Source organism: Anomaloglossus baeobatrachus, chromosome 6 (assembly GCF_048569485.1).
Source record: "Anomaloglossus baeobatrachus isolate aAnoBae1 chromosome 6, aAnoBae1.hap1, whole genome shotgun sequence".
Lineage (NCBI taxonomy): Eukaryota > Metazoa > Chordata > Amphibia > Anura > Aromobatidae > Anomaloglossus > Anomaloglossus baeobatrachus.
The window spans coordinates 441594393-441620005 of record NC_134358.1 but is presented as its reverse complement, the minus strand read 5'-3'; the positions used below and the strand labels follow the sequence as shown (position 1 = coordinate 441620005).

The window sequence follows — 25613 nt, the reverse complement described above, 5'->3', positions numbered from 1 at the left end:
TTGAACCCTTCTAACTTCCTATGAAAAAAATTAAATCTGGTTCACAAATTGTGCTTATGTAAAGTAGACATGTGTGAAATGTTATTTATTAAGTATTTTGTGTGACATACAGTAACTCTAGTATAAAAATTTTGAAAATTGCAAAATTTTCACAATTGTTTACCAAATTTCCAATTTTTCTTTTTCCACAAAAAAAAATCATGCTAAATTTATCACGATCATGAAGAACAATATGTCATGAAAAAAATCTCTGAATCACAGGTATCTGTTGAAGTGTTCCAGAGTTATCACATCATAAAGTGACAGTAGTTAGAATTGTAAAATTGGCTCTGTTAATAAGGGGTTAATGAAGCAGTTTATAAAGATTCTAAACAAAGAGGGAATTTACTTTGAATAAATATGCAGAACATTTCCTGCACTGACCGTGGCGAAGCTATAGGCAGGTATTTTTGACAATCGTGAAATCAGGGGACTCATGAAAGATTCACACTTCAAAGATTCATTGAATGATGCAGAGGCAGGGTGCATGGTCTTCTTTCACTATGGTTGTACAGAATTCTCTTGGGAACACAAAAAAGGATGATTACACTGAACTAGTAGAGAGTATGCTATCTTCTTACTACTTTGGTTTTCTAAAAATATGACCGGGTCTTCTATTTTTGTTCCCATATTTTTGGGTAAGGGCTTTTTTTTTTTTTTTTTTTTTTTTTTCCATGAACAGTCACACATTTATTTTTCAATTTACCTTTTTGAAGGTGTATGTCCAGCTTTAGGGTTAGTAACCTTAGCCCAAACTTAAATTTCCAATTGCTGGAGCAGTGTCGGTGTCTCTTTATGGTAACACTTACTAGAAGTCTCTAAAAAAAAATCACACTGTGTGGCACTGGCACTCTTCTTCTCTTTGTGGCCGGGAGGGGGCAGAAGGTGGGAGTCTAGAACTGGACTCGGGAACTGTTGTTGTGACATCACATATGGCTACTTCTGCGGGAGCGAGACGGGCCAGCCCAAGGCGGGATCCAAGAGGCGGCAATCGGAAGCCAGGAAGTGTGATCCTGGAGTAGCAGCCAAACTTAAATCACAACGTGGTAGCAGCCAGGAGGCAAGACTCGGGAATGGCAACCAAGCAAACATCCTAGTGCAGTAGCTGCCAGGAGGTGGGGACCTGGTGACAACACTCAGTAGGCAGGACTCTGAAGCAGGTGAGCAGATTTTACCCTGCCATGGTGGGAGAAAGTGGCAGGACAATTTGAGAGCTGCATTATGCCTATTCCAGTGTCTCCAGCATTAGGTTATCTCTCCGTGATGTTAGTGACATAACCTAGCATCACGTGACATAACTTCCAGCGCTAGGTTTACCAGGGCTTATTTTTGAAGTAGGGTTTATATTTAAAGTCTACTCAAAAATCCCTAAAAATCAAGCTACTGGTTATTTTTTTGGGGGGAGGGCTTTTTTTGGAGGAAAAAAAAAAAACGTTTTGGAAAAACACTTTATCAGCTTAGTTGTACAATGAGTATCAAGGTACATTATTAACTCAGCCACTGGAATCATTTTCCAGAAAACCTTAGTGGCCTAAGTGAAGAGCAGGGTAAATGATTTCACTAAAATTTACGAACCGTAGGCTACCAAGGACACTGGGATACCCACATGTTGGTGGCTTACTGCTGGTCTATTCAAAGTGATTGCCCTGGCACAACTCGCCACAATTAAATCTATAATGCCCCACTCAGTAAATACTGTACAAATGACAACTTTTTATGCATGTTTTAATTCTTATTCTATGCTGTAAAATCTACATAAATAAGATTTGCTGTAAATGTATGAATTTATTTTAATAACCAAGAAGGCAAAAATAATGTTTAGTGGACATCAGTTTGTGTTCAATCAGTCATATGCAGATACATAGGGTACATCACATATTGACTACAGCTGAAGAAAGAAAAATAAGGTCAGATTTAGAATCAACGACAAAACCTAACCCAAAAACAGGTTAAATATCTCAGGCACCAATTTTCTTGTCCCCCTGTGTAATAAATATTAGTGTAAGGGTGCGCTCACACGAGCCGTATGACTCTCAGAGGTATCAGATCACATCACACAGCGCAGCTTGCTTCTCTCCTGACAGGAGCTGGTCAGCTGTATGTATTTCTATGCAGCTGACACGCTCCTGTCCGGAGAGTGTGCGGACATGCCAAGTGATGTGATGCGAGAGTCGTGTGTCATACGGATCGTGTGAGTGCACCCTAAACATGAACGTGTTAACCAGTTAGTTTGAGTTATGTGGCTGGGAGATGGCAGTGAGTTCCAGTAACCTAGTAAATAGTTAGATATTTAGAACTGACCATACAGAAAGTGGACCTTTGGGTCCTAGATGTTAAAAGTTTATCAATTGAATGAAGGGATAAAAATGTTACTATTTACTCCATTTTAGGGTAAATGTTCCATGTTGTGGTTGAGTATGTGAGTTCTCTCCTGGAGTGATCAGAAGTAGTGATGGGTGGACTCGCAGATACCTGGGATCAATGGGTCTAACCAGGTTTAAAAAAAAAAAAAAAAAAATCTCGGTTCCAGCCCAGAATTGATCCTGGATATCTGGCCAGACGCCAGTCCTCATATAGGTATATGGGGACCAGAATCCAGCTCTTAAAAATGCTCGTAGAAGGGATGAGGGGATTGGATCAAGCGCGTTACACTTACCGGTCTCTGTCGCAGCTATAGCTGCTTCCAGGCTGCTCATCCTACCAGGGCTGTGGAGTCGGTAAGCCAAACCTTCGACTCAGACTCCGACTCCTCAATTTCTCTTGCACCGACTCCGACTCCAACTCCGACTCCGACTCCTACATATATTGCTTATAGTTAGGTGAAAAATTTATTGTAGTACATGAACATGTGTATGTGGACATCAGACATTTAATAATTTTTATGATACAATAATCAATATATTTGGATATAACACAAAATATATTTATTGGATACAACTTTAGAACACAAAAAACTGTAATAAATTGTAAATATGTAATACAATATGTAATATACAGTAGATTACATATATATATCATGTGTGTGTGTGTGTGTGTGTGTATATGTATATATTATATGTATATAATATATACACAATTAGTATTACATATTTACAATTTATTAGTTTTTTGTGTTCTAGAGTTGTATTTTATTAAGTATGTTTTATGTTATATATTGATTATTGTATCATAAAAATAATTAAATGTCTGATGTTCACATGTAGTACAATAAATTTTTCACTTAAATATAAGCATTATACTAAATATTATTTAGTAAAATATTCAGCACATTCTGCATTGCACTACTGTCCCCAATTTATTATATATTTTAGGAGTCTGAGTCGGTGCATTTTATACCGACTCCACCAAAATGAGCTCCGACTCCGACTCCGACTTCACGACTCCGACTCCACAGCCCTGCATCCTACTTCCGGGGCCATTCGTTATCACTCATCCACATGCACTGCTTCCCCTGACTACTGGCAGTTCTGGCATCTGTGATTGGTTGTAGTCAAACAACCCATCCGCTCCCCGCTCCCATCTGCCGCCTGTGTGTCTGACTGCTTGCAATCTTGCAATCAGAGACGCTGTGTGTGTTTTTAGCATGGTGTAAAATAAAAAATAAGCTGGCGTAGGGTCCCCCCATATTATGATACCCAGCACAGATAAAGCATATGGCTACAGGGTGCAGCCCCCAGCTGGGTGCTTATCTTGGCTATGTATTAAAATAAGATGACCTGCATGCGGCTTTTCTTTTTAAATAAATCCGTTTAAAAAAACTGGCGCACGGTCACCCCACATTTTTATACCCAGCCATGTAAAGCTCGACAGCTGGGGGCTGGTATTCTCAGGCTGGTGAGACCCATGGGTATTGCTACAAATAACAGCTTGCACCTGCCCAGAATTGTCACATTCATTAGATGCGACTATCAAGGAACTCTGTCTGGCTCTTCCCTATTGCCCTGGTGCAGTGGCACTCAGGGTAATAAGGGGTAAACTAGTAATGGGAGGCGTCCGAGACTTCCCCCTCGCCCTCATTACTAATCTGTAAGTGAAAAGAAGTAAACACAAAACAGAAAAAATCCTGTATTTGAAATAAAAATACAAAAAACCCCAAACCCTATTTCACCAATTTATTAATCCCAAAATATCTAGGTGTGACCTGATCCCCACGAGGTCCCATGATGATCCCAGCTCTGCTACGTCTGAAGTGACAATGGGTGGCCATAGAACATAACCGCCCGCCGTGAGCTTCAGGCAAAGAATGAGCCGCACGCTGAGTGGTGACATCACTCAAGTTATTTGCGGTCATAGCTGTAGGTTCCCACTGTCCTCCACCTGTGATAGCAGGTAACTTAACCTCAGATGACCTCACTAAACTGAGTGGCCTCACCTGCATCTACAGGCATCAAACCATGGGCCTGGCGCTCAGGTACTTTTGAAACCGCGCAGACTTTTACAGCCCAGGTCCACCCATCACTAATCAGAAGCTGTTTGTCTATTGAGCATTTTTATATAAGATTATGTTTAGAAAGCAAAATGTCATACCTGGATCAAGAAGAATTGTCTTATTTAGTAGCTGATATATAAATAAGAATATATAGTGCCAGAATGAATGACCGTTTTAGCATTATCTTCAGCAGAAATGTTTGTAGGATGGATATAATTTATAGACTGATATTGGAGTAAGATAACATTGTAATAAGGTGTGGGTGTCATTATTATTCTTTTTTTTTTTCGGATTCCCAGGTAGCCACTTATTTATGTTCTTGGCCATTGTATCCATTCATTGGGAAGAAATGTAGTTTTAAAACGAGATTCTTGATTTTAATTAGATTCTTGTGAAGAGGAGCCAAGCATCGGCTTGCTTTATGTCTGCAACATTGAAAATTGAATAGTGAACGTCACCGTTGGCTGAGAGTGACATTCATTGTACTGTATAGTGAAAATGAAGTATTTTCTACAACTGAGGCTGAAGGATAAAAAGTATAACCTTAACCATCCATACAGGGCCTGCATGTAAGGCGACAGTCGTTAAACTAACATTATCTTAGGAAGTAGCCTATAATATTTTTCTTTTTCTGGAATTTCATATCTAGAATAAAGAAAGTTGTCTAGAAAATGACATAGTACAATTTCAAATTTACATAGTCCTAATTTGATATGATACAGTGAGTACGGAAAGTAGTCAGACCACTTTACATTTTTCACTTTCTTTCATTGCAGCCATTTGGTAAATTCAAAAAAGTTCCTTTTTATTCTCATAAATGTACACTCTGCCCCCATCTTGACAGACAAAACACAGAAATGTAGACCTTTTTGTAAATTTATGAAACAAGAAAAACTGAAATATCACATGATCCTAAGTATTCAGACCCTTTGCTCAGTATTGAGTAGAAGCACCCTTATGGCTGTAAGAGTCTTTTTGGGAATGATACAAGTTTTTCACACTTTGATTTGGGGATCTTCTGCCATTCTTCCTTGCAGATCCTCTCCAGTTCCGTCAGGTTGGATGATGATTGTTGGTGGAAAGCAATTTTCAGGTCTCTCCAGAGATGCTCAATTGGGTTTAGGTCAGGGCTTTGGCTGGGACAGTCAAGAATGGTCACAGCGTTGTTCTGAAGCCACTCCTTTGTTATTTTAGCTGTGTGCTTGGGGTCATTGTCTTGTTGGAAGGTGAACCTTCAGCCAAGTCTGAGGTCCAGAGCACTCTAGAAGAGGTTTTCTTCCAGGATATCTCTTTACTTGGCCGCATTCATCTTTCCTTCAATTGCCACCAGTCGTCCTGTCCCTGCAGCTGAAATCTGCCCCCAACGTCCCCATAGCATGATACTGCCACCACCTTGTTTCACTGTTGGGATTGTATTGGGAAGGTGATGAGCAGTGCCTGGTTTTCTCCACACATACCGCTTAGAATTATCACCAAAAAGTTCTATCTTCATCTATCAGACCAGAGCATCTTATTTCTCATAGTTTGGGAATTCTTCATGTTTTTTTTGTTTTTGTTTTGTTTTTGTTTTTTATTTAAAACTCTCTATGCGGGCTTTCATATGTCTTGCACTGAGGAGAGGTTTCAGTCGGGCCACTGTACCATAAAGGCCTGACTGGTGGAGGGCTGCAGTGATAGTTACATAGTTACTTAGGTTGAAAAAAGACCTAGGTCCATCTAGTTCAACCTTCCTCCACCAGTTCTACATTTGGTCACGAAGTCATTTATAACCAGCAATGTTGTGTGTACTGAGGAAATCATCCAGCCCTTTTTTAATAGCTGTTATAGTATCTGCCATTACTACCTCTTGAGGTAGGGCATTCCACAGTCTGACTGCTCTAACTGTAAAGAACCCTTTCCTATTTAGCTGTCCGAATCGCCTTTCTTCCACTCGCAGTGATGCCCACTGGTCATTAGTATTCTCTTTGGAAGAAATAAGTCATATGCCAGTCCTTTTATATTGACCACACATGTATTTATACAAATAAATGTGATCTCCTCTGAGACGTCTTTTTTTCCAAGCTAAACATATCTAACCTTTTCAACCTGTCATCATATGGGAGGCCTTCCATTCCTTGTAGTAGTCTAGTTTGCCCGCCTTTGAGCTGACTCCAACTTCTGAATGTCCTTTTTAAAATGTGGAGCTTAAAACTGGATCCCATATTCCAGATGTGGCCTTATAAGGGATTTTATAGAGGGGTAACAATACGTTGGGATCACGGGATCTAATCTCTTTTTATACACCCTAAAATCTTGTTTGCTTTAGCAGCTGCTGCTTGACATTGAGTACTGTTGCTCAGCTTCTTTGTAATAAGACTAACCAAGTCCTTCTCCTGTTCTGTAGTCCCGAGTTTACTTCCATTTAATGTATACGCAGTTATAGGATTACTCCGTCCTAGGTGCATTACTTTACATTTAGCAACATTAAATCTCATTTGCCAAGTATCTGCCCATTCTGACATCTTATCCAGATCTTTTTGTAATATTGTACACTCAAGGTCAGTTTTAATATCCTACATAGTTTGGTGTCATCAGCAAAGACTGACACTTTACTATCAATCCCATCCACAAGGTCATTAATAAAGAGATTAAAAAGAATCGGTCCTAGCACAGATCCCTGCGGCACCCCACTGCTGACTGCAGCCCATTTAGAGAATGTACCATTTATGACTACTTTGTTTTCTATCTTTTAGCCAATTCCTTACCCAGTTGCATATAGTTTCCCCTAGTCCTTTCTTCTGGAGCTTTAGTATAAGGCTATTATGTGCTACAATATCAAATGCCTTTGCAAAGTCCAAATAAATCACATCAGCTGCATTACCAATATCCAGGTTTGCACTTACCCCCTCATAGAACCCCAACAGGTTGGTTTGACATGACGTATCTTTCATGAATCCATGCTGTCAGTTTATTATATTATTTTCTGCAAAATATTTTTGCATGTCATCTCTTCACTTTGTGGAACTTTCTCCCATCTCCCTGATGCATCTCTGGAGCTCAGCCACAGTGATCTTGGGGTTCTTCTTTACCTCTGTCACCAAGGCTCTTCTCCCACAATTGCTTAGTTTGGCTGGATGGCCAGGTCTAGGAAGAGTTCTGGTGGTCCCAAACTTATTCCATTTAAGGATTATGGAGGCCCCTGTGCGCTTTAAAACCTTGAGTACTGCAGACATTTTTTTGTAACCTTGGCCAGATCTGTGCCTTGCCACAGTTCTGTCTCTGAGCTCCTTGGGCAGTTCCTTTTTGACCTCATGATTTTCATTTGGTCTGACATACACTGTGAGCTGTGAGGTCTTATATAGACAGGTTTGTCCCTTTCCAAATCAAGTTCCTTCAGTTTAATTAAACACAGCTGGACTCCAATGAAGGAGTAGAACCATCTCAAGGAGGATCAGAAGGAAATGGATAACGTGACTTAAATATGAGTGTCTGAGCAAAGGGTTTGAATACTTATGACCATGTGATATTTCAGTTTTTCTAATTTAATAGATTTGCAAAAAATTCTACATTTCTGCTTTTTTTCTGTCATGATGGGGTGCAGAGTGTACATTAATGAGAAAAAAATGAACTTTTTTGAATTTACCAAATGGCTGCACTGAAACAGAGTGAAAAATTTTAAAGGGGTCTGAATACTTTCCGTAACTTAGAAAAAAACATCACCTCAGTTCTCACATTGTGCGTGCCAAAATATGGCAATGGAACTGCAATCATTTAGCCCAGAGTAACACTTGCGAGTATCACATTGCATCTCCTGGCATGGCCGTACACTCTCCTTAAAGGAGCGGGTCAGCTGCATGTATTTCTATTGCATTGAGATGCTAGTGCCCGAAGAGTGTGTGGCTGTGTTTGGTAACGCGATGCGAGACTCGCGCGTCGCTCCGACCTTTATAGGAGTTGTCCAGAATTAGAAAAACCAAAAATGTCTACTTTTGTTTTATGGACAAAAATGGCAGCAGTATCTGGTTTTACAACTTTGCTCTATTTTCTATTAAAGTAAATGGTGCTGAGCTGCAATACCATGCACAACCTATTTTAAGGGAGGGTGCACTTTCTAAAAAGGTGGGGGGGAAAAAGCAGCCATGTTTTTTTCTAATCCTGGATAGAGATGAGCGGACCCATGGAAGTTCAGCTCAGCAGGTTCGGTCGGACGTTTAACGTTCAGTTTGGGACCCAGACTTGACCTACACCCCAGTGGAAGTCACTAATTGGGCAGTTAAGGTCTCCGCCTACATGCAGCCAGCCATAAACAGAACACTTCCGAGGGCGGGTGGGCTGGGTTTTTTTATTTTAATTTTTTCTGCACTACATCTGATCACGTTGTGGCCATATTCCATTTTTGAATAGGATAACTGAAGTGAGCACTAATATATATATTATGAGTGCAAGCCAAAAATTACATACTATATACTGATAAGGCTGCACATCAAACTTAGATAATAGTATAATGCCTCAAGCATATGGACAAATATTGGAATATACAATGAAAAATGCTACTTGCTAATTTGAACATGTGAATAATGAATTGCATACCTGCCATGAATATTAGGAAAAAGGAGATATTTAGCAATCGCATTGATCAATGTAACTGAGCCCCAAGGCCTCGTCAAGGCATATCTCTATATTGGGGTCCCTAGCTCTGTGACCCTAACTGTGTGTCATCTCATTGCAATTAAAAACTGCTATGGGTGGAGAGGGGTAACTAAGGACTTTCTTATATAGGAGATGGAAAAAACATGGCCGAAAGGGGCGGAGCTGTGTTCACATTCAGAAAAAAGCTACATATAACTGAATAGGATAACTGAAGTGAGCACTAATATATATATTATGAGTGCAAGCCAAAAATTACATACTATATACTGATAAGGCTGCACATCAAACTTAGATAATAGTATAATGCCTCAAGCATATGGACAAATATTGGAATATACAATGAAAAATGCTACTTGCTAATTTGAACATGTGAATAATGAATTGCATACCTGCCATGAATATTAGGAAAAAGGAGATATTTAGCAATCGCATTGATCAATGTAACTGAGCCCCAAGGCCTCGTCAAGGCATATCTCTATATTGGGGTCCCTAGCTCTGTGACCCTAACTGTGTGTCATCTCATTGCAATTAAAAACTGCTATGGGTGGAGAGGGGTAACTAAGGACTTTCTTATATAGCTGAATAGGATAACTGAAGTGAGCACTAACTTCAGTTATCCTATTCAGTTATATGTAGTTTTTTTCTGAATGTGAACACAGCTCCGCCCCTTTCGGCCATGTTTTTTCCATCTCCTATATAAGAAAGTCCTTAGTTACCCCTCTCCACCCATAGCAGTTTTTAATTGCAATGAGATGACACACAGTTAGGGTCACAGAGCTAGGGACCCCAATATAGAGATATGCCTTGACGAGGCCTTGGGGCTCAGTTACATTGATCAATGCGATTGCTAAATATCTCCTTTTTCCTAATATTCATGGCAGGTATGCAATTCATTATTCACATGTTCAAATTAGCAAGTAGCATTTTTCATTGTATATTCCAATATTTGTCCATATGCTTGAGGCATTATACTATTATCTAAGTTTGATGTGCAGCCTTATCAGTATATTCCATTTTTGCACTGTCCTTTTTTTTTTTTTTTTTTTTTTTTTTCCTCCGTCAAAATTGCTATGTACGGGTTTGTTTTTTCTGGGACAAGTTGTGCTTTTGAATGACACCATTCATTCTGCTACATAGTGTACTGGAAATTGGGAAAAAAAAGTGCTGTGAAATTGCAAAAAAAAGTTTAATTCCATAATATTTATTTTATTCATGTTCACTATATGGTAAAACTGACCAAATATGTGTTTTTGTTTTTTTAAGTTGAGTTGTTGTTTATTTTCAGTGGGGCAAAAGGGGGGGATACTTTTGAACTATTTTAGGATTTGGGTTTTTTTCCATAACTTTTTTTTCAACTTTTTACTGCATATACTAGTCCCTTTAGGGGTCTTGAATCTGGGATTATTTGATCTCTTGTGCTGTACAGAGCGATGCATCAGCCCAGCTCTGTACAGCAGAAAAGATTACTTTCGATGTACACAGTAAGTTCATCATGACAGACACTGGGGTCATCAGCAGACCCCTGGCTGTCATGACAACCCATCGGCCAGCGCCCCGTGATCGTGTGACTGGACCGCCGATGGGAGAGGGGATGACTCACTCACATTGGTGAGGTTTTGTTCAGGTTTTGCTCATTATTTTTTTTTTTTGTTTTATAAATACTAGCTTATATAATTTTACAATTTTAAGACTAAGTCAAGACCATTATCTAATCCATTTTACTTTTTGCTTCTCCTTTTAGGTATTTGGATTATTGGTCTGGGCTCTAATAGCAGGCTCTGAATATTTCCATTTTCCTGCCTTTGGCTGGGTGATGTTTGTAGCTGTATTTTACTGGGTCCTGACTGCGTTTCTTTTCATTATATATGCTACAGGAGCACATAACAGAATCCACAAAATTCCATGGACAATAATAGTAAGTACATTTCTTTAATGTTTGCTGTAGTAATTGCATTATTAGTAACGGGATCATTCCCGTATCCTTGGTGATCTAGTGCCATGCTAGAGTCCCCGCCCTGCATGTTTCACGGCTGTTTTTCAGCCACTAAGCAAGCAGGGATTGCCTGCCAATCACAGTAATACCGTAGTTATGTTGGTTACTGGCATTACTGTGATTGACAGCCCACATTGGGTCTATATAAGCCCTGGTGATGCAAAGCTTGGCTCACTCTCTACCCCGGAAACCATTTACGGAGAGCTGCTAGAAAAGGGATAGTGTAATAGAGTGAATATTGCCCTACAGTCCTTGCTGCTGCATTGTAAAATTAAAATTATATCTATTTTCTAATAACACTGTTAGCTGCATTTAGTGAAGGGATAGTGTATTGGAGTCATCGAGGCAGGCATTGTAGCCTTAAGCAGGCTTTACACGCTACGAGATCACTACAGCGATCTCGTTGGGGTCACGGATTTTGTGACGCACATCCAGCCGCTGTAGCGATCTCGTTGTGTGTGACTCCTAGGAGCGATTTTGGATCATTGCAAAAAACGTCCAAAATCGCTCCTCGTTGACATGGGGGTCCTCTCCCAATTATCGCTGCTGTCGCTTGGGCGAAGTTGATCCTCGTTCCTGCGGCAGCACACATGGCTACGTGTGACGCCGCAGGAACGAGGAACCTCTCATTACCTGCCACACGCCAGCAATGAGGAAGGAAGAAGGTGGGTGGGATGTTCGTCCCGCTCATCTCCACCCCTCCGCTTTGATTGACGCCGAGCGAACCGCCCCCTTAGAAAGGAGGCGGTTCACCGGTCACAGCGACGTTGCCGAGCGGGTAAGTACGTCTGACGCTGCCGTAGCGATAATGTTCACTACGGCAGCAATCTTCACATATCGGCAGAACGATAGGGGCGGGTGCTATCACGCTCGCCATCGCTAGCATCAGCTAGCGATGTCACAGCGTGTAAAGCCACCCTTAGACTTTGCTGCTGCAATGTAAAACCAAAAGTCCTTTCCAGGGCTAAGTCTCATCTCTTCTATTCGCTAATAATACTGCTCTTAGCTGCATTAAGTGTAGGGAGAGCTGCTGGAGAAGAGATAGTGTATTAGAGACATCTAGACAGGGATTATAGCCTTACAGTCCTTGCTGCTGAAACAGAAAAACAAAAGTACTTTTCAGGCCTACATCTTTTCTGTTTTATTCTACTCTCTAGTAATGCCTTAACTGCATACCTAATTTAAAATTTGCAAGGCGTGTGGTTAAGGACTAGGAAGTGGACTTTCCGCTGATGGTGGTCCGTGCAGAGGCTATGACCATGGCCCAGGGCACACTGTACCTGCTGCGGGAGCACAACACACATCATTTAGACCCATATTCCAGTCACACTATGCAGGGAGGGCGGGACACCACTGTTAAAGTCAGAAGCGTGTGAACAGGTGGGCTGGGTGGCAGGTAAGCAGATAATGTGTCTTGTTAGTTTACCAGCACCACGCTGTCTTCCACATGGTCGAGTCTCACTAGCCAAGAGTCTGGATCACATAATCCTCACCCTGATTCACTTCCTCCCACCATGGTGAGTCCCATGAGACAAGTCCTCACACAGTGAGACGCTCAGATTTGCACCTTACATTTACATGTATTGATTCTTGCCTCTTGCTCTGCACGTTTCCATGGTCATATGTGATAATGGCTGTAACCTTGTGGCGGATCTGAAGATTAGCTATAGTACCAAAGTGAGGATTAGGGTAAAACTTAACCTCTATTTGTATAATAACATTTAAAATTCAAGTGCAAGGGTACCTCAACCATATTAAAATACCAAGGGATCTTGCCCTATAGATATGCACATACACAATTGTCCAGGAAAAATAGTATTCGTATAAAAAAAAACAGGAACAAAATCTAGCTCAAAAGTACCATCCCTGAAGGTTAGGTCAATCAGATAGTAGACCCAAGTATATGTTGGTAACCGTATGGGCCTAAAAAGAACGCTGTTAAATGTATAGATATTATCAATATAAAAGATAGACCTGTATCTTGATCTTAAAGCCTCATTTTACTCCGCTGTCAAAAAATCTGCTGTGACGGATAATAGGATCATCTAAATCACTGATCACTGATATTTCTGTCAGCAAGGAAAAGGGGTGTTTTTTATTTTTTTTTATTTTTAAAACACTTCTGTAGTCTAAATTATTTTTGGGGAGTATAGATCGAAATTAATGTGGAAGATGCAAAAACATCGACAAGGGGGTCACATGCATTATACATGATATATGGGTTTTAAATCCAAGTAATTTTGGGGGCATCCCCTAAATAATAAAAAGCTTGCATGTAGTAAGGACTAGGGGCCCGATTTCATAATTGGCAGGGAGGTAGGGGAAGAGGATTGTCACTTTTTTTGGGGAAAAAAAAGTGATTCATGTATTGTGCACAATACCAAAATGTTTCCATTGAAATGTCACAAGTAAATCTACCATTTGCAATTCTGCTATGCACAAAAAAAAGAAAATGTTGTTGTATGAAAAAAAAAACCCACTCCAAGAGTAACTGGAGTGATTATAAAATGTTGTAATTGATGGATTAACTGCAAAAACTATACCCGCAATGGAGAGAATAAAAACAAAAGCAAGTGTGTCGCCCAGGGTTATGGGGTACTTTGTCCCGGGCGGTGTATAACTGGGGAATGTCACTTTTGGTGGCCGTTGCCGATCCCATGCCCTGGGTGCTTTTTGAAAAAGGGAATATTTACAGGGGATTTGAATAATGTTCACACGTGACGCCACTTGCGGGTTTACGGCTATGTGGATGGAGCCGCTGCTGCACAGCTTTCACTACTAGGGCTGGTGTTAGTGGCAGCCTGGATGTTAGGCTCTCCGAAAGCAGGGCCAGGCCCCAGAGGATAGGTGATGTAACGGGCATTGAAAGAAGGTAGGCCACAATGGGCGTTTCAGTGTAACTTGTACTTTTTACTCACTGCAAGCTGGTAACTGGTCACCCGAGGCTGGTCTTAACCGCAGGTTCCCGTAGTCCCAGTGCCGGTTTAGTGACCTGGTGGCTTCTTTCCCCTGCACCTGTCTTTGGTTGGTGGGTCCCTGTTGCATAGAGCAGCTGGGGGTCCCCTCCTGGTGGTCTTCTTCAGCAGTCCGTATAAGAGTAGCGTGAACCCCATAGGGTCGGAGTCTCTGGTCCTGTCCCCTGGTTCTCCCTTTACTACGGAGTCCCGAACTTCAAGGTCAGTGAGGTCCTTGATGGTCCCCTCACTGTGCAGATTTAATCAGGTCTGCCTGGAGCTCTTGCCCGTTGGTCCGTAGTTCCGGGACTACTCCACCGGCAACTAACCGCCTGGACCCTCAGGTCACCGTTCACTCCTGTCAGTGTGACTGCTCTCTTTCACGGTCACTGCTAGATTCCTCACTCTCCACTGTCTGACTGTCTACTGTCTGCCCCTCCCACCTGGTTGGCTAGTGCAGGGTTTCCCAACTCCAGTCCTCAAAGCACACCAACAGTGCAGGTTTTTGGGATTTCCTTAGTATTGCACAGGTGTTAATGTAATTACCTGCCCAGGTGCTGGTTCCAACAGCAGTGCAATGCTAATGAAATCCTGAAAACATGCACTGTTGGTGTGCCTTGAGGACTGGAGTTGGGAAACACTGGGCTAGTTGACTGCATTGGCTCCACCTCTAGGCGGCCATCCATTGGTCCAACCCTAGCCTGGTTCTATGGGGGAATTTTGGGGAAAAACAGGTATTATCTGGAGTGTTTGTGTGATGCCGGCACTGGTCCTCTGGGTCCCTAGGGGGTAGGCCCCGAATCCAGGTGGGGATGCAATACCTTGAAGTACCCCGATGGCCTTAGGGGCGCTACACAAGCACATAAAATAAACGTTAAAAAAGGCGTTATTTAAAAGAATCAAGGATATTATAATAGGATTTTGGTACAAATACAAACAGGCCGAAAACACAAAAATAGACAAAGCATAATACTTAAATGTGAAAAATTAATCAGTAATAGAGGCCATCAAATAAAAAAAATTAATCTCAACAGTGGTAGGATGTGTTAGAAAAATAACACGATATGCACCAGTTTAATCTTGTCCTGCAACATGTATGACAGATGTATCAGATAAAAAATGGTGTTTTGTTTGAGGCGACATAAGGAAGAGTAGTGTGTATGTAATGGCATGCCCTGCGCCAAATCTGTTAGTTTTCTCCCCAGTTTACTTTTTTATAGAGGTTTTTGGGGGTTTTTTTGGTTTTTTTTTGGTAGCATAGCCTAGCTATATTCCACCACTTGCAATATTCCTTTTAAAGCAGGGGCCTCAAAAACACAGACATGGGGCCACCAAGGTTGCATTCTGCTACCTGTGGTTTAACAGGATACGTTCAGTTGAAATGTATTGAGGTGCAGAGAGCCACAGACTCCCTGCATCACAATGATACCGGTATACAAGCCACCGGCCTATCAGAGGCTGGCAGCAGATATTGAAATGGCCGTTCATATGGTGCATGTGTACCGCCCCGTGGCCTCGGCTGCGACCACCGAGCCGCTCTGATCCGTGCTCGCGTTCTACAGGTGGTGGCTCGAGCCTCTCACGGACCCGGGGGTCACGTCGCTCTGCAAGGAGGGTTTTTTGGTTGGTTGGTTGGCGCTACACACGGTGAATGCGGGTGTTTGGGTTTTGGAATTATAGTTCGTGACGCCACCCACGGTTTGTGGTAATTGTGGACACCACCACTGCGGTGAAGGTACGGGGACTCCCGGGAGCGGTGTAGTGGCGCAGCTAGGTGTTGACCCCTCCGTGGGTAGGGGATGTTGGTCCCGGGGCCCGGTTGGCGAGGGCCGAGGTGCGGGGGCAGTATTGCGGTTCAGCGTGGTGCGGTGCCTGATGGCACTGGTGTACTCACTCTGATACAAGACACTGGAGTCGCTGGTAAACCAAACGGAGTGATGAACGGGGCCCGCAGCTGGCTGCAGCTTTTCCAGTCGGGTTGGCAATGTCCGCCTTTCTCCTGCACCTGTGTGTGTGTGTGTGTGTGTGTGTGTGTGTGTGTGTGTGTGTGTGTATCTTGACTACTGTGCCTGGGCACCGGTAGTCCGCTCGCCGGCGTATAAGTGTCGTAGGAGCTGTTTGCCCGCAGACGCTAGCCCTTTGGATCTCTGGCCTTTGGCGGTGGCACTTATCCGGACGGGTTGGGCTGTTGCCTTCAATCGGGACTTAGATGGGAATGAACCCCTGAGGTCCAGACCGCAATCAGTTGATTTGACTATGGTGGTGGATTATAGCCTAGTTCGGGGTCTGAGTACCCTGCCTGGTGCTCCGGTATCCAGTTGGCTCCCCGGTTCGGTTCCGGCGGGCCACTACCCTGTCCCGGTCCCTTACGGTTCCACCGGTCGTATTCCCGGTCTCCTGCAGGCAGCCACTACCGTCTGCCTGCCTGACTGAACAGGGGTCCTAGGCTCCAACCCAGGCCCCTCACAGAACTGTACTCCTCTCACTCCTCGCTCCAAACTCAATCTGCTTGTGTATCCTGCCTCAGGCCAGCAGACTCCTTGGGGGGCGTGTCTATCCGCCTGACTCCGCCCACCTGGTGTGCCTGTCTGACTCTGAGGGAGGCAATCAGGTCTTTGTTGACGGTACCTTACTGGGGTGGGGGTGTATGTGGTGTGTGTAGTGACCTGTGACCCCTGGGGGTGTCCAGGGCGTCACACATGATGTTACTGCAATGCGTTACCCTGTCTATGGAAGAAGATGATGCATCATGCAAGCATGGACAGGGGAGAGGGATTTTTTTATTTTATTGTTCTTTTAATGTTTGTGAAAAGCACCTGGGCATAAGACATTATTGCAGGACAGGGGACATTATTACATAATAGGGGCTAAAACAGGTCATTAATACAAGGTGGGAACCAGAATGAGGAACATACATAATGCCCCCCACAAAGTAATTATTACTGCATGGGGCCAATTGGGAAACAAAAAGGAAAAAAAAATGTAAAATAAACCAAAATTATCAAAAAAACATAATTTTTTTTTTTTAGGTCAAAATAAAGCCACAACGTACACCTCTTAGTATCTCTGCATCCAAAATGAAAATAAATATAGCAACAAGGTTGAATGTACAAAAATCTCCTAGGAGACACTAATATAAAACATAACATATTTATTAATGACCTTAATAAAAAGTGAACAGGGTCACTGATAATCGTGATTTATGTTAAAAGAAAAAACAACACACATATGGAGTACAATCCCAGCTTCATACGAGTCAATACCGTCATGTATGGTCTATGCAAAAACATACAGTATCTGACTCAAGCCATTCAAAGATCGACCCCAGTGCACGCGACACAGATTGAATCCATGCATATAGTGGTCACAAAGGACCCACTTCACTCCAAACATAAATTTAGCCCACTCATATAATGGACCTTGGAGTGGTCATGGAAAATGAGATCCAAACCTACCACTTATAGTTCAGGAAACCACCCTCATCCAACCGGGGGGTCCTACTGTAACAAAAAGGAAAGGTCTCACCACACCCAGGTGGGCTTCATTAGCATAGTAAACCTGCATCAAATATGCTCATTACTTCGGTTTACTCCAATAGAAAACAATCTACTTCCGACGCGTTTCATTGAATCTTCAGGGAAGTTTATTAATAATCAGAGTTTTCCATATTCATAAAGGCAATTAGTCCCAGTGGACATTCATTGCCGGACACATAAATCCTTTGGATCCTGGTCCTAGATCATACTGACCGGCCATTACCGGACGCAGACATGCACGTCCTCCATATGAAATTTCTGTTTAAATGTGCCGCGCTCCAAGACCTTAGGCAGCGCCATTTTATATCACGCGCACCTGCGCAGTACACCCCATTCAGGCATCCAAAATGAACCAAGCAAAAAAACTATCAACCCATATCGTGATTACAATTTAAACCAACAAAATGTAGTTTTGAAGTCATCTAGAAAGAAAATAACTAAAACGGTCACCTCGTCATACAAGATGTGACTACATTTATGTATTGAAGGTTTTTTGTGGGGGTTTTTTAGTTGTTTTTTTTTTTCTTTTTACCTTGTCTTATAAGGCCACAACAATTAGAGATGTGGGGAGAAGATTGTTGAGTGGGATTTTCTAATTCATCACCACTCAATTCTCATCTCTAGCTGTGGCGCTTCAGGCCGTGACTCATTTGATGCATTATTTTTAATAATTCACACTCTAAGCTCTTCCTACCCACACAGAAAATCTGATTTTTAATGGAAGCTAGGAAGCGGGTTGTTAATTTTGAGGAAATGTAAATTTAATAAATGTCATCTTTTTCAGTTAAGATTTCCATACAATATACTTGTATTTTTCTATGTGCTTAAAGTGAAAATACTCCCAGAGTTTAATGCATGAGAGCTCAACTAACATCGGAAAAGCCAGATTGGGGAAATCACCCAGCTAATTTATATCTACGTTATTGCTATTAAATAAAACCTATATATTTCATATAAAAAGTTGTGTAGATGACCTATAGAATTTGACTGAGTGCTCGTGAAGTTGAATATATTTTTAGAAGGATGAAGAAAACTTTATATATGTGTCCTACTGCGTTTTGCTCGAACTTCGCCGACTGTCATGGTGGTGTCAGGCTCTGTTCACATTGCAGATTCTAAAACTCTGTCCGATGGTTTCTCTGATGTCAACACAGGCAGACTCTGTCATTGATCTGAGGTGTGCTCAGTTATAGTCAGGCTAGCAAGAGTTAACCTCTCTGCTAGCCTGCTTGTTAGGCTCATTTGTTCATATGTTAAGAGATAGCCAATCACATCTACTTCTCTCATATTTAAGCTGGATGAAATCTTCTATCGATGCCATATATGTTATCCTGTGTGTCTTGGTGTCCCAGACTATCTGAAAAGTGTTGCTTTTTGCCTGGACTTGTGGAGTTTTAAGTCATCCTGTTATTTCCTCCCTGCTCTTGTCTTCCTCCTTTTTTATATATTTTTTTTGTTTTGTACCTCTGTGAGCGTGTGCTGTGTGACAGAATTTTGGTTTCCCCTGTCTGTCAATATTTATGTGGGATATCTTACTCCTGTCTTAGGTCCCCCTTGGGCGAGAGGGTACCGAATCAGAGCTCCTCAGGAGTAGGGACAGGAAGCAGACTCGGGCATCCCCACCTTTTTAGGGATATTCCTGAGACTTAGGGATAGCATAGAGCCCCCTAGCCTGAGGGTCTGCTTAGGAGTCCTGGTTTGTTTTTTTACTTTAGACCCATTGGGCGACTGTTGGTCAATCCAGCTAAATCGGGGACCCAATTGAGATAAACACAATGTATACGACCCTCCAGCGCAGTGCTTCTTTTCCCAGTGAGCAATGTGACTTTTTGCACCATATGATGACTACATCCAATAAGCATCAGCTTGTTTAGCTAGTTGATCAAGCTAAGTAAAGCATTCTTAATCAAAACTGTAAAAGCTTAAAAAATGGATAAATAGCAATGGATTAAAACAAAACTTGTAAAATAATTGAGAGGAAAAAAAGAGAAGAGAGAAGAAAGAGAAATAAGAGTAGAATAGGAAAGAAAGCCGGGAAAGAAGATCCTGAAGGAAGGAGGAAGCTCCTCAAAGATGTCGAGGGAATATACTTGTCCAACACATGTCTGTGTTTTTAAGCTAACCATGCTGTTCACAGAATATTGCAGAAACCTGTCAGATTTTAATGTGAGGATAGGATCAAAGTCAAAAATACAAGTCTGTGGGTTTGTCAAAAAATCTGACCACACTCTGATGACCTCCAAGTGCAGCCTGATTTTTGCTGTAATGAGGTTAGGAGTGCAATAGTCTGATAGTTTCCACAGTCTGTACCATCTCCCTTCTACGAAATAGAAATTAACACTGATCATGTCCAGTCCTTGGACCATTTACCAGTTGTCCTTATCTGTTGACACAGGCATGTGATGACATCAATTGCTACTTTCACTACTCTAAAATGGGATGTCATGAGTGATGTCCATTTCAGGGGCTGGGCTGTTCTGTGGCAATGTGTCACTTCTAAATTCCAATCTATGCTCAGCATGTTCTCCTTCATCATAGTCGTTGAGAGGCAATCATTTTTATAGACTAACAAACCTCATAAATTAACATGAAAATTGTCTAGCAAAACATTCCTTTCTTTCTATGATGCACCAGCCAAAATATAGAGCGAGCAAACAAATGTGAAAGTGCCAGTTTCTATGCCGAGTTCTTTGTGTTTAGATTTTATTTTGGGTTTCCTTGACTTTTTATAAATTGTGATTTACTTTACTCAAGGAGAAGAGTTTTGTATAAATGTGTACAATCAGAGTTTTGTTTTTTTTCCTTCTTTCTTCAGAGTCTGTGCTTTAATGGAAGTGCATGTGTTTTATACCTTATTGCTGCTATAGTAGATGCAACATCAATCACCAAAGAACTTCATCGGCATCATAACTACAATAGTTGGACGGCGTCTGCAGTGAGTAATGTCACCTAATTTAAAATGTAAAAACTCCTGTGGGAATATATTAATTTTGGATTACGTGGCCATGAGATATCTACTGGAGTAAGATAGAAAGTTGTGAAGATCTATAGCGCACAAGGCATAATTTTTCATTAGTTGGGAACCCCTCCTGTCCATCTTCCTGAACATCACACAACAATGCATTGTATCAATCCAGTGACTCCTGTTGTCTGCGGTCACTGCACTAAATACCTGCAAACTGGTACACTTAAAAGGGATTGTCCCATGTTCAATCTCCAGGAGCGCACCACTACTCTGCCCCCCAAACAAGCAGAAGCTGGTAGGTTTTGTGCTCCTGATGATTGATGGTACAGTCCAGCAAAATGACTGTACCGTTGTCCCGACCTGTACACTATTAACTGTACAGAAGTAGCTTTGCCTCCGCAGCATGGAAGAAGTGAAAGGGGCACAAATGTTGGCTGGATCTTGCAAACTTCAGAGCAGTGCTTGAAAGGCCTAAAGGGTACTTTACACACTGCGACATCGCTAGCGATCTCGTTAGCGTTATGAAATACTAGATCGCAAGTGCGATCTTTAGAGATCACATATAGGTCATTTTACGCATGTGCGATCTCAAAAGATCGCACTTGCGATCTAGAATTTCACATCGCTAACGAGATCGCTAGAGATGTTGCAGTGTGTAAAGTACCCTTTAGGCAAAGAAATTGTAATTGTACTCTCCTTGCCTAGCTAAAGGCCATATCTGATTTAACACAGTTCCACTCTTGAGAATGAAGGGCATTTTTAATGAGCAGTAAATTTTTACAAGCACTCTTCAATGTGACCCACTTAATGAGATGAGACAACTAGTGATGAGCGAGCACTACCATGCTCAGTACTTGTTAAGAGCAGTTGGATGCTCTGATGGGTGCAAGTTGAGCACCCGACGATAAAGAAAGTCAATGGGGAACTCGAGCATTTTTTCCAGGATATCTTTTGGAAAAAATGCTCTAGTCCCCCATTGGCTTCCATTAAACTCAGTACTCTAGTCGTGCCCATCCAACTGCTGTTAACAATGATTAACCAAGCACCCGAGCATGGTAGTGCTCGCTCATCACTAAAGACAACATTTAGTAATCTAGTCCTACTTTGTTTAACCGGAGGAGGAAGGCAATAAAACATTAAACAAGTTTATCTTGCGCCACTGATTTCCACATTGGGTGGTGAGCGTGGTCCATGACATCACTACTACAGATACCTGCTGGATCGCTTGAATGAGTGGCAGGTACCATACACTTGTGTTTATTCATTTGAATAAGATAGGTTCATGATTCATCCTGCATACACATGAAGCAGCATACATCTGTAGATGTGACATCTCTTTGCCCCCAGCTTTCCACCCAATGTGAAAGTCAGAGGGTTACCTGTGGGTAATCTGACAGTCTAGTGAATCCCCTGCAAGCCTGTTAGTAGATATTGTTGTCACTGTTGTGACAGTTTAGGGAATACTGTAAACTTCATGAAAGCATTAAGTGGCCTGTAATCTCCTGATGGGACAGGAGAACTTTAAAGGGATTGTCCACTACTTTTACATTGACGGCCTATCCTTAGGATAGGTTTTCAACGTCTGATCGGCCGGGGTCCGACAACCCGCACCCCCGCTGATCTACTGTTCTCGGTCCCGGCAGTAGGCAGCTGGAAAAGCTTAGTTCCAGCACTGCTCCGTCTTCTTATAGTGGCCATGGCCAGGTACTGCACATCTGCCTTCAATTCTAATCAAAAGGAGGCAGATGTGCAGTACCCGGCCACGGCCGCTATCAGAAGATTGAGGAGCTCCGAAACTGAGCATTTCCAACTGCCTGCTGCCGAGACAGAGAACAGCTGATCAGTGAGGGTGCGGGATGTTGCACCCAGCCGATCAGACATTGATGACCTATGCTAAGGATAGGCCATCAATGTAAAAGTAGTAGACAACCCCTATAAATATGTTACTGACCTCCAGATGTGTTAGTATTGAAATGTCCACCCCTTTTAACCTTTTCCTATCCTGAGTCCCCCCGGCGGGGGGGGGTGGCATTCAAAATAATCCATTAAGCTCCTTTGTCCCCTGGCAGGGATCATCACGCCGATGGGTGGCAACGAATGTCGTCTTCTGCCAATGGGTTTGAGCAGATTCCATTTTCACTACCGAACGCTGGAATAAATATAACTGATGACTACCTATAATATAGGTTTTCAATGGGCGAAACAATAAATTGTATTGGATAGGAAAAGGTTAATTGACAATCAGGATGCAAAATTTAAGACAACTCCTTCTGTACCAAGGAAAAAAATTCTGTAACGTACATTCAAATAAAATAAAATATTAAATACCTGAGTAAAAATTGTGACTGTGGGAATCGAAAATTTGGTAAAATTCCCCAATTTTAACTGGAATTAGGCAGTGTTTTTATTCCAAATTTTGTGTGTGTTGACTTATTTGCATGTTTTATTTAACATCTGAATTTTTATTTTTTTTTTTGTCTCCTGATCTCTACAGTTTTTTGCATTTGTGGTGACGATGTGTTACGGCATAAGTACATATTTCAGTTTTCAGTCATGGAGGACAAGGAATTAATACATTTTTCTTGTTTACAAACTGTCAAATCCTTCATGTTGCACAAAGCTGACGTTGTGGAAGCCGCACTATAAAATCATTTCAGCGCCATAATATTTAGTGTTTTAGATTTACTGTGTAGTTATTAATATTCAGAGGATGGAATTTGAGGGCATAAATATTTGCAATACCTATTCCCTAAGCCTTGAGAGTGTTTGTAAGATGGATGTGTGTTTTACGTTCTGTACTTTAACACCTAATGTGAAAAATTACTTGGTTCAAATATATATTGTGCCACAAAAAGCTGTAATAAAATAACTGGGGAAAAATGGTCTGCTGCCACTTGTTTCTTTATGTGAATGCACTCATTGCATATTATGCATTTCATTTTTACTAACCGGTATGACACAGACTGCGCCACCTACTTGAGAAATTGAGGAGATAAAATTAAAAGAAAAAATATTTGATTACCAGAAATATTTTTTTTTTTATTTTACTGTAAAGTTTTTTGATTATTAGCCAGAATTAAGTTCATTTGAGGCTCACACTATAGATATGAAAATGTAAACGGTACTATGCATGAAGGCATGAAAATCTACAAAGTACGGTATGTAAAGTCTCTGTAATAAATATTGAACACGTAACCAATTTTCTCGTAAATACATTTCTAAAGCTGCTATTGACCTGAATTTCTCACCAGATGTCGAACACAACCCATCAAATACACACAGGCAAAGAAATCAAACAATTGATGTCCATAACGTTTAGTGATGTGTAACAATGAGAAATGACGCAGGGAAAAAGTATTGAACACGCTTACTGAAATTTATTTAATGCTTCATACAAAAGCTTTTGTTGGTGTTGACAGCTTCAAGAAGCCTCTTGTATGGAAAGACTAGTTGCATGCATTGCTCAGGTGTGATTTTGGCCCATTTTTCCACACAAATGCTCTTTAAATCCTGAAGGTTCTGTAGGCTCTTTCTATGAACTCTAAGGGGTACTTTGCACATTGCGACATCGCTACTGCGATATCGTCGGGGTCAAATCGAAAGTGACGTACATGTGGCGCTGGTACCGACATCGCAACGTCTAAAGCCTAGGAGAGAAGATGAATGAGCGTGAAACAGTCAAAAATCGGTAATCTGTGTGTGAAGCCGCTGGAGCGACAAACATCTCCTTACCTGCGCCCGCCGTCCACCGGCAATGCGGAATGGAGAAGGTGGGTGGGATGTTTACATCCCGCTCATCTCCGCCCCTCCGCTTCTATTGGCCGGCCGATTAGTGACGTCGCGGTGACGTTGCTGTGACACCGAACGCACCGCCTCCTTGAAGGAGGGATTGTTCGGCAGTCACAGCGACGTCGCCGACCAGGTAAGTGCGTGTGAAGCTGCCGTAGCGATAATGTTCGCTGCGGCAGCTATCACTAGATATTGCATGTGCGACAAGGGCGGGTACTATCGTGCTCGGCATCGTCATCATCGGCTAGCGATGTCCCAGTGTGCAAAGTACCCCTAAGTTTTAAATCCTACCATAAATGTTCTACTGGATTCAGGGCAGGTGATTGGCTGGGCCATTCTAGCAGCTTTATTTTCTTTCACTGAAAGCAATTATGAGTGTCCTTAGCTGTGTGTTTGGGATCATTGTCTTGCTGAAATGCCCAACCTTGTTTCATCTTCATCATAATGGTGAATGGCTGCAGATTTTTATTAAGAATGTCTCAGTAAATTTATGCATTCATCCTTCCATCAATTATATGAAGCTTGGCAGTACCGTGTGCTGAAAAACAGCCACACAGTACGATGTTCCCACCTCCAAACTTCACTGTTGTTATGATGTTTTTGGGGTGATACACAGTATGTTTGAAGGCCAAAAGGCACTGTATATTATGTGGCATCCAAAAAGTTCAAATTTGCTATCCTCTGATCAGACTATATTCTCCCAGTATTTCATAGTATTGTGCAAATGTTATTGAGCGAACTATAAACACACTTGATCATGCTTTTCGTTAAGCAATAGAGTCTTGGTGAATGTGTATACAGTCAATGGAGGTTAAGTGCATTACTTATTGTTTTCTTTGAAACAATTGTACCTGCTGATTTTTCAATTTTTTTTTTTATAGCTCTCCACAGGTAGCTCTTGACTCTTGGACGACTGTTGTGATTTTTTTTTTTTTCACTCATCTGTCTAAAATCTTGCTGGGAGCACCTGCTCATGGCAGTTTGAGGAAAGGATGTTTTTTCTATTTTCGGATTTTAGCCCCAACAGTGCTCACTTGATCCTTCAGTAGTTTTAAAAATTCTTCTGTAACTAATGCCCACGGTATGTTTTGCAACAATAAAGTTGTGAAGGTCTTGGACAGCTCTCTGGTTTACCCATCATGAGATGTTTCTTGTGTGGCATCTTGGTAATGATAACTTTCTATAGGCCAGTACTTGAACCAGAGGCAGGATTGCTTTCTAATTGTTGATAGATTTCAACTGGTGTCCGGACTTTTTATGACACGTTATACCTATTTAT

At 41.7% G+C, this 25613-nt stretch overlaps 1 protein-coding gene across 3 annotated transcripts in view; it reads left to right on the top strand.

The window, feature by feature from the left end:
• Nucleotides 1-23801, top strand: part of CMTM8 (CKLF like MARVEL transmembrane domain containing 8) — a 168776-nt gene extending 144975 nt beyond the window's left edge. For all 3 annotated transcript variants that reach the window (XM_075316645.1, XM_075316643.1, XM_075316644.1), the window contains 3 exons: nucleotides 10839-11012; nucleotides 20396-20515; nucleotides 23040-23801. In XM_075316645.1, the coding sequence (XP_075172760.1) occupies nucleotides 10839-11012; nucleotides 20396-20515; nucleotides 23040-23117 (372 nt within the window). In that variant the 3' untranslated portion in view covers nucleotides 23118-23801. The remainder of the gene's footprint in view (nucleotides 1-10838; nucleotides 11013-20395; nucleotides 20516-23039) is intronic.
• The last annotated feature ends 1812 nt before the right edge of the window (nucleotides 23802-25613 follow it).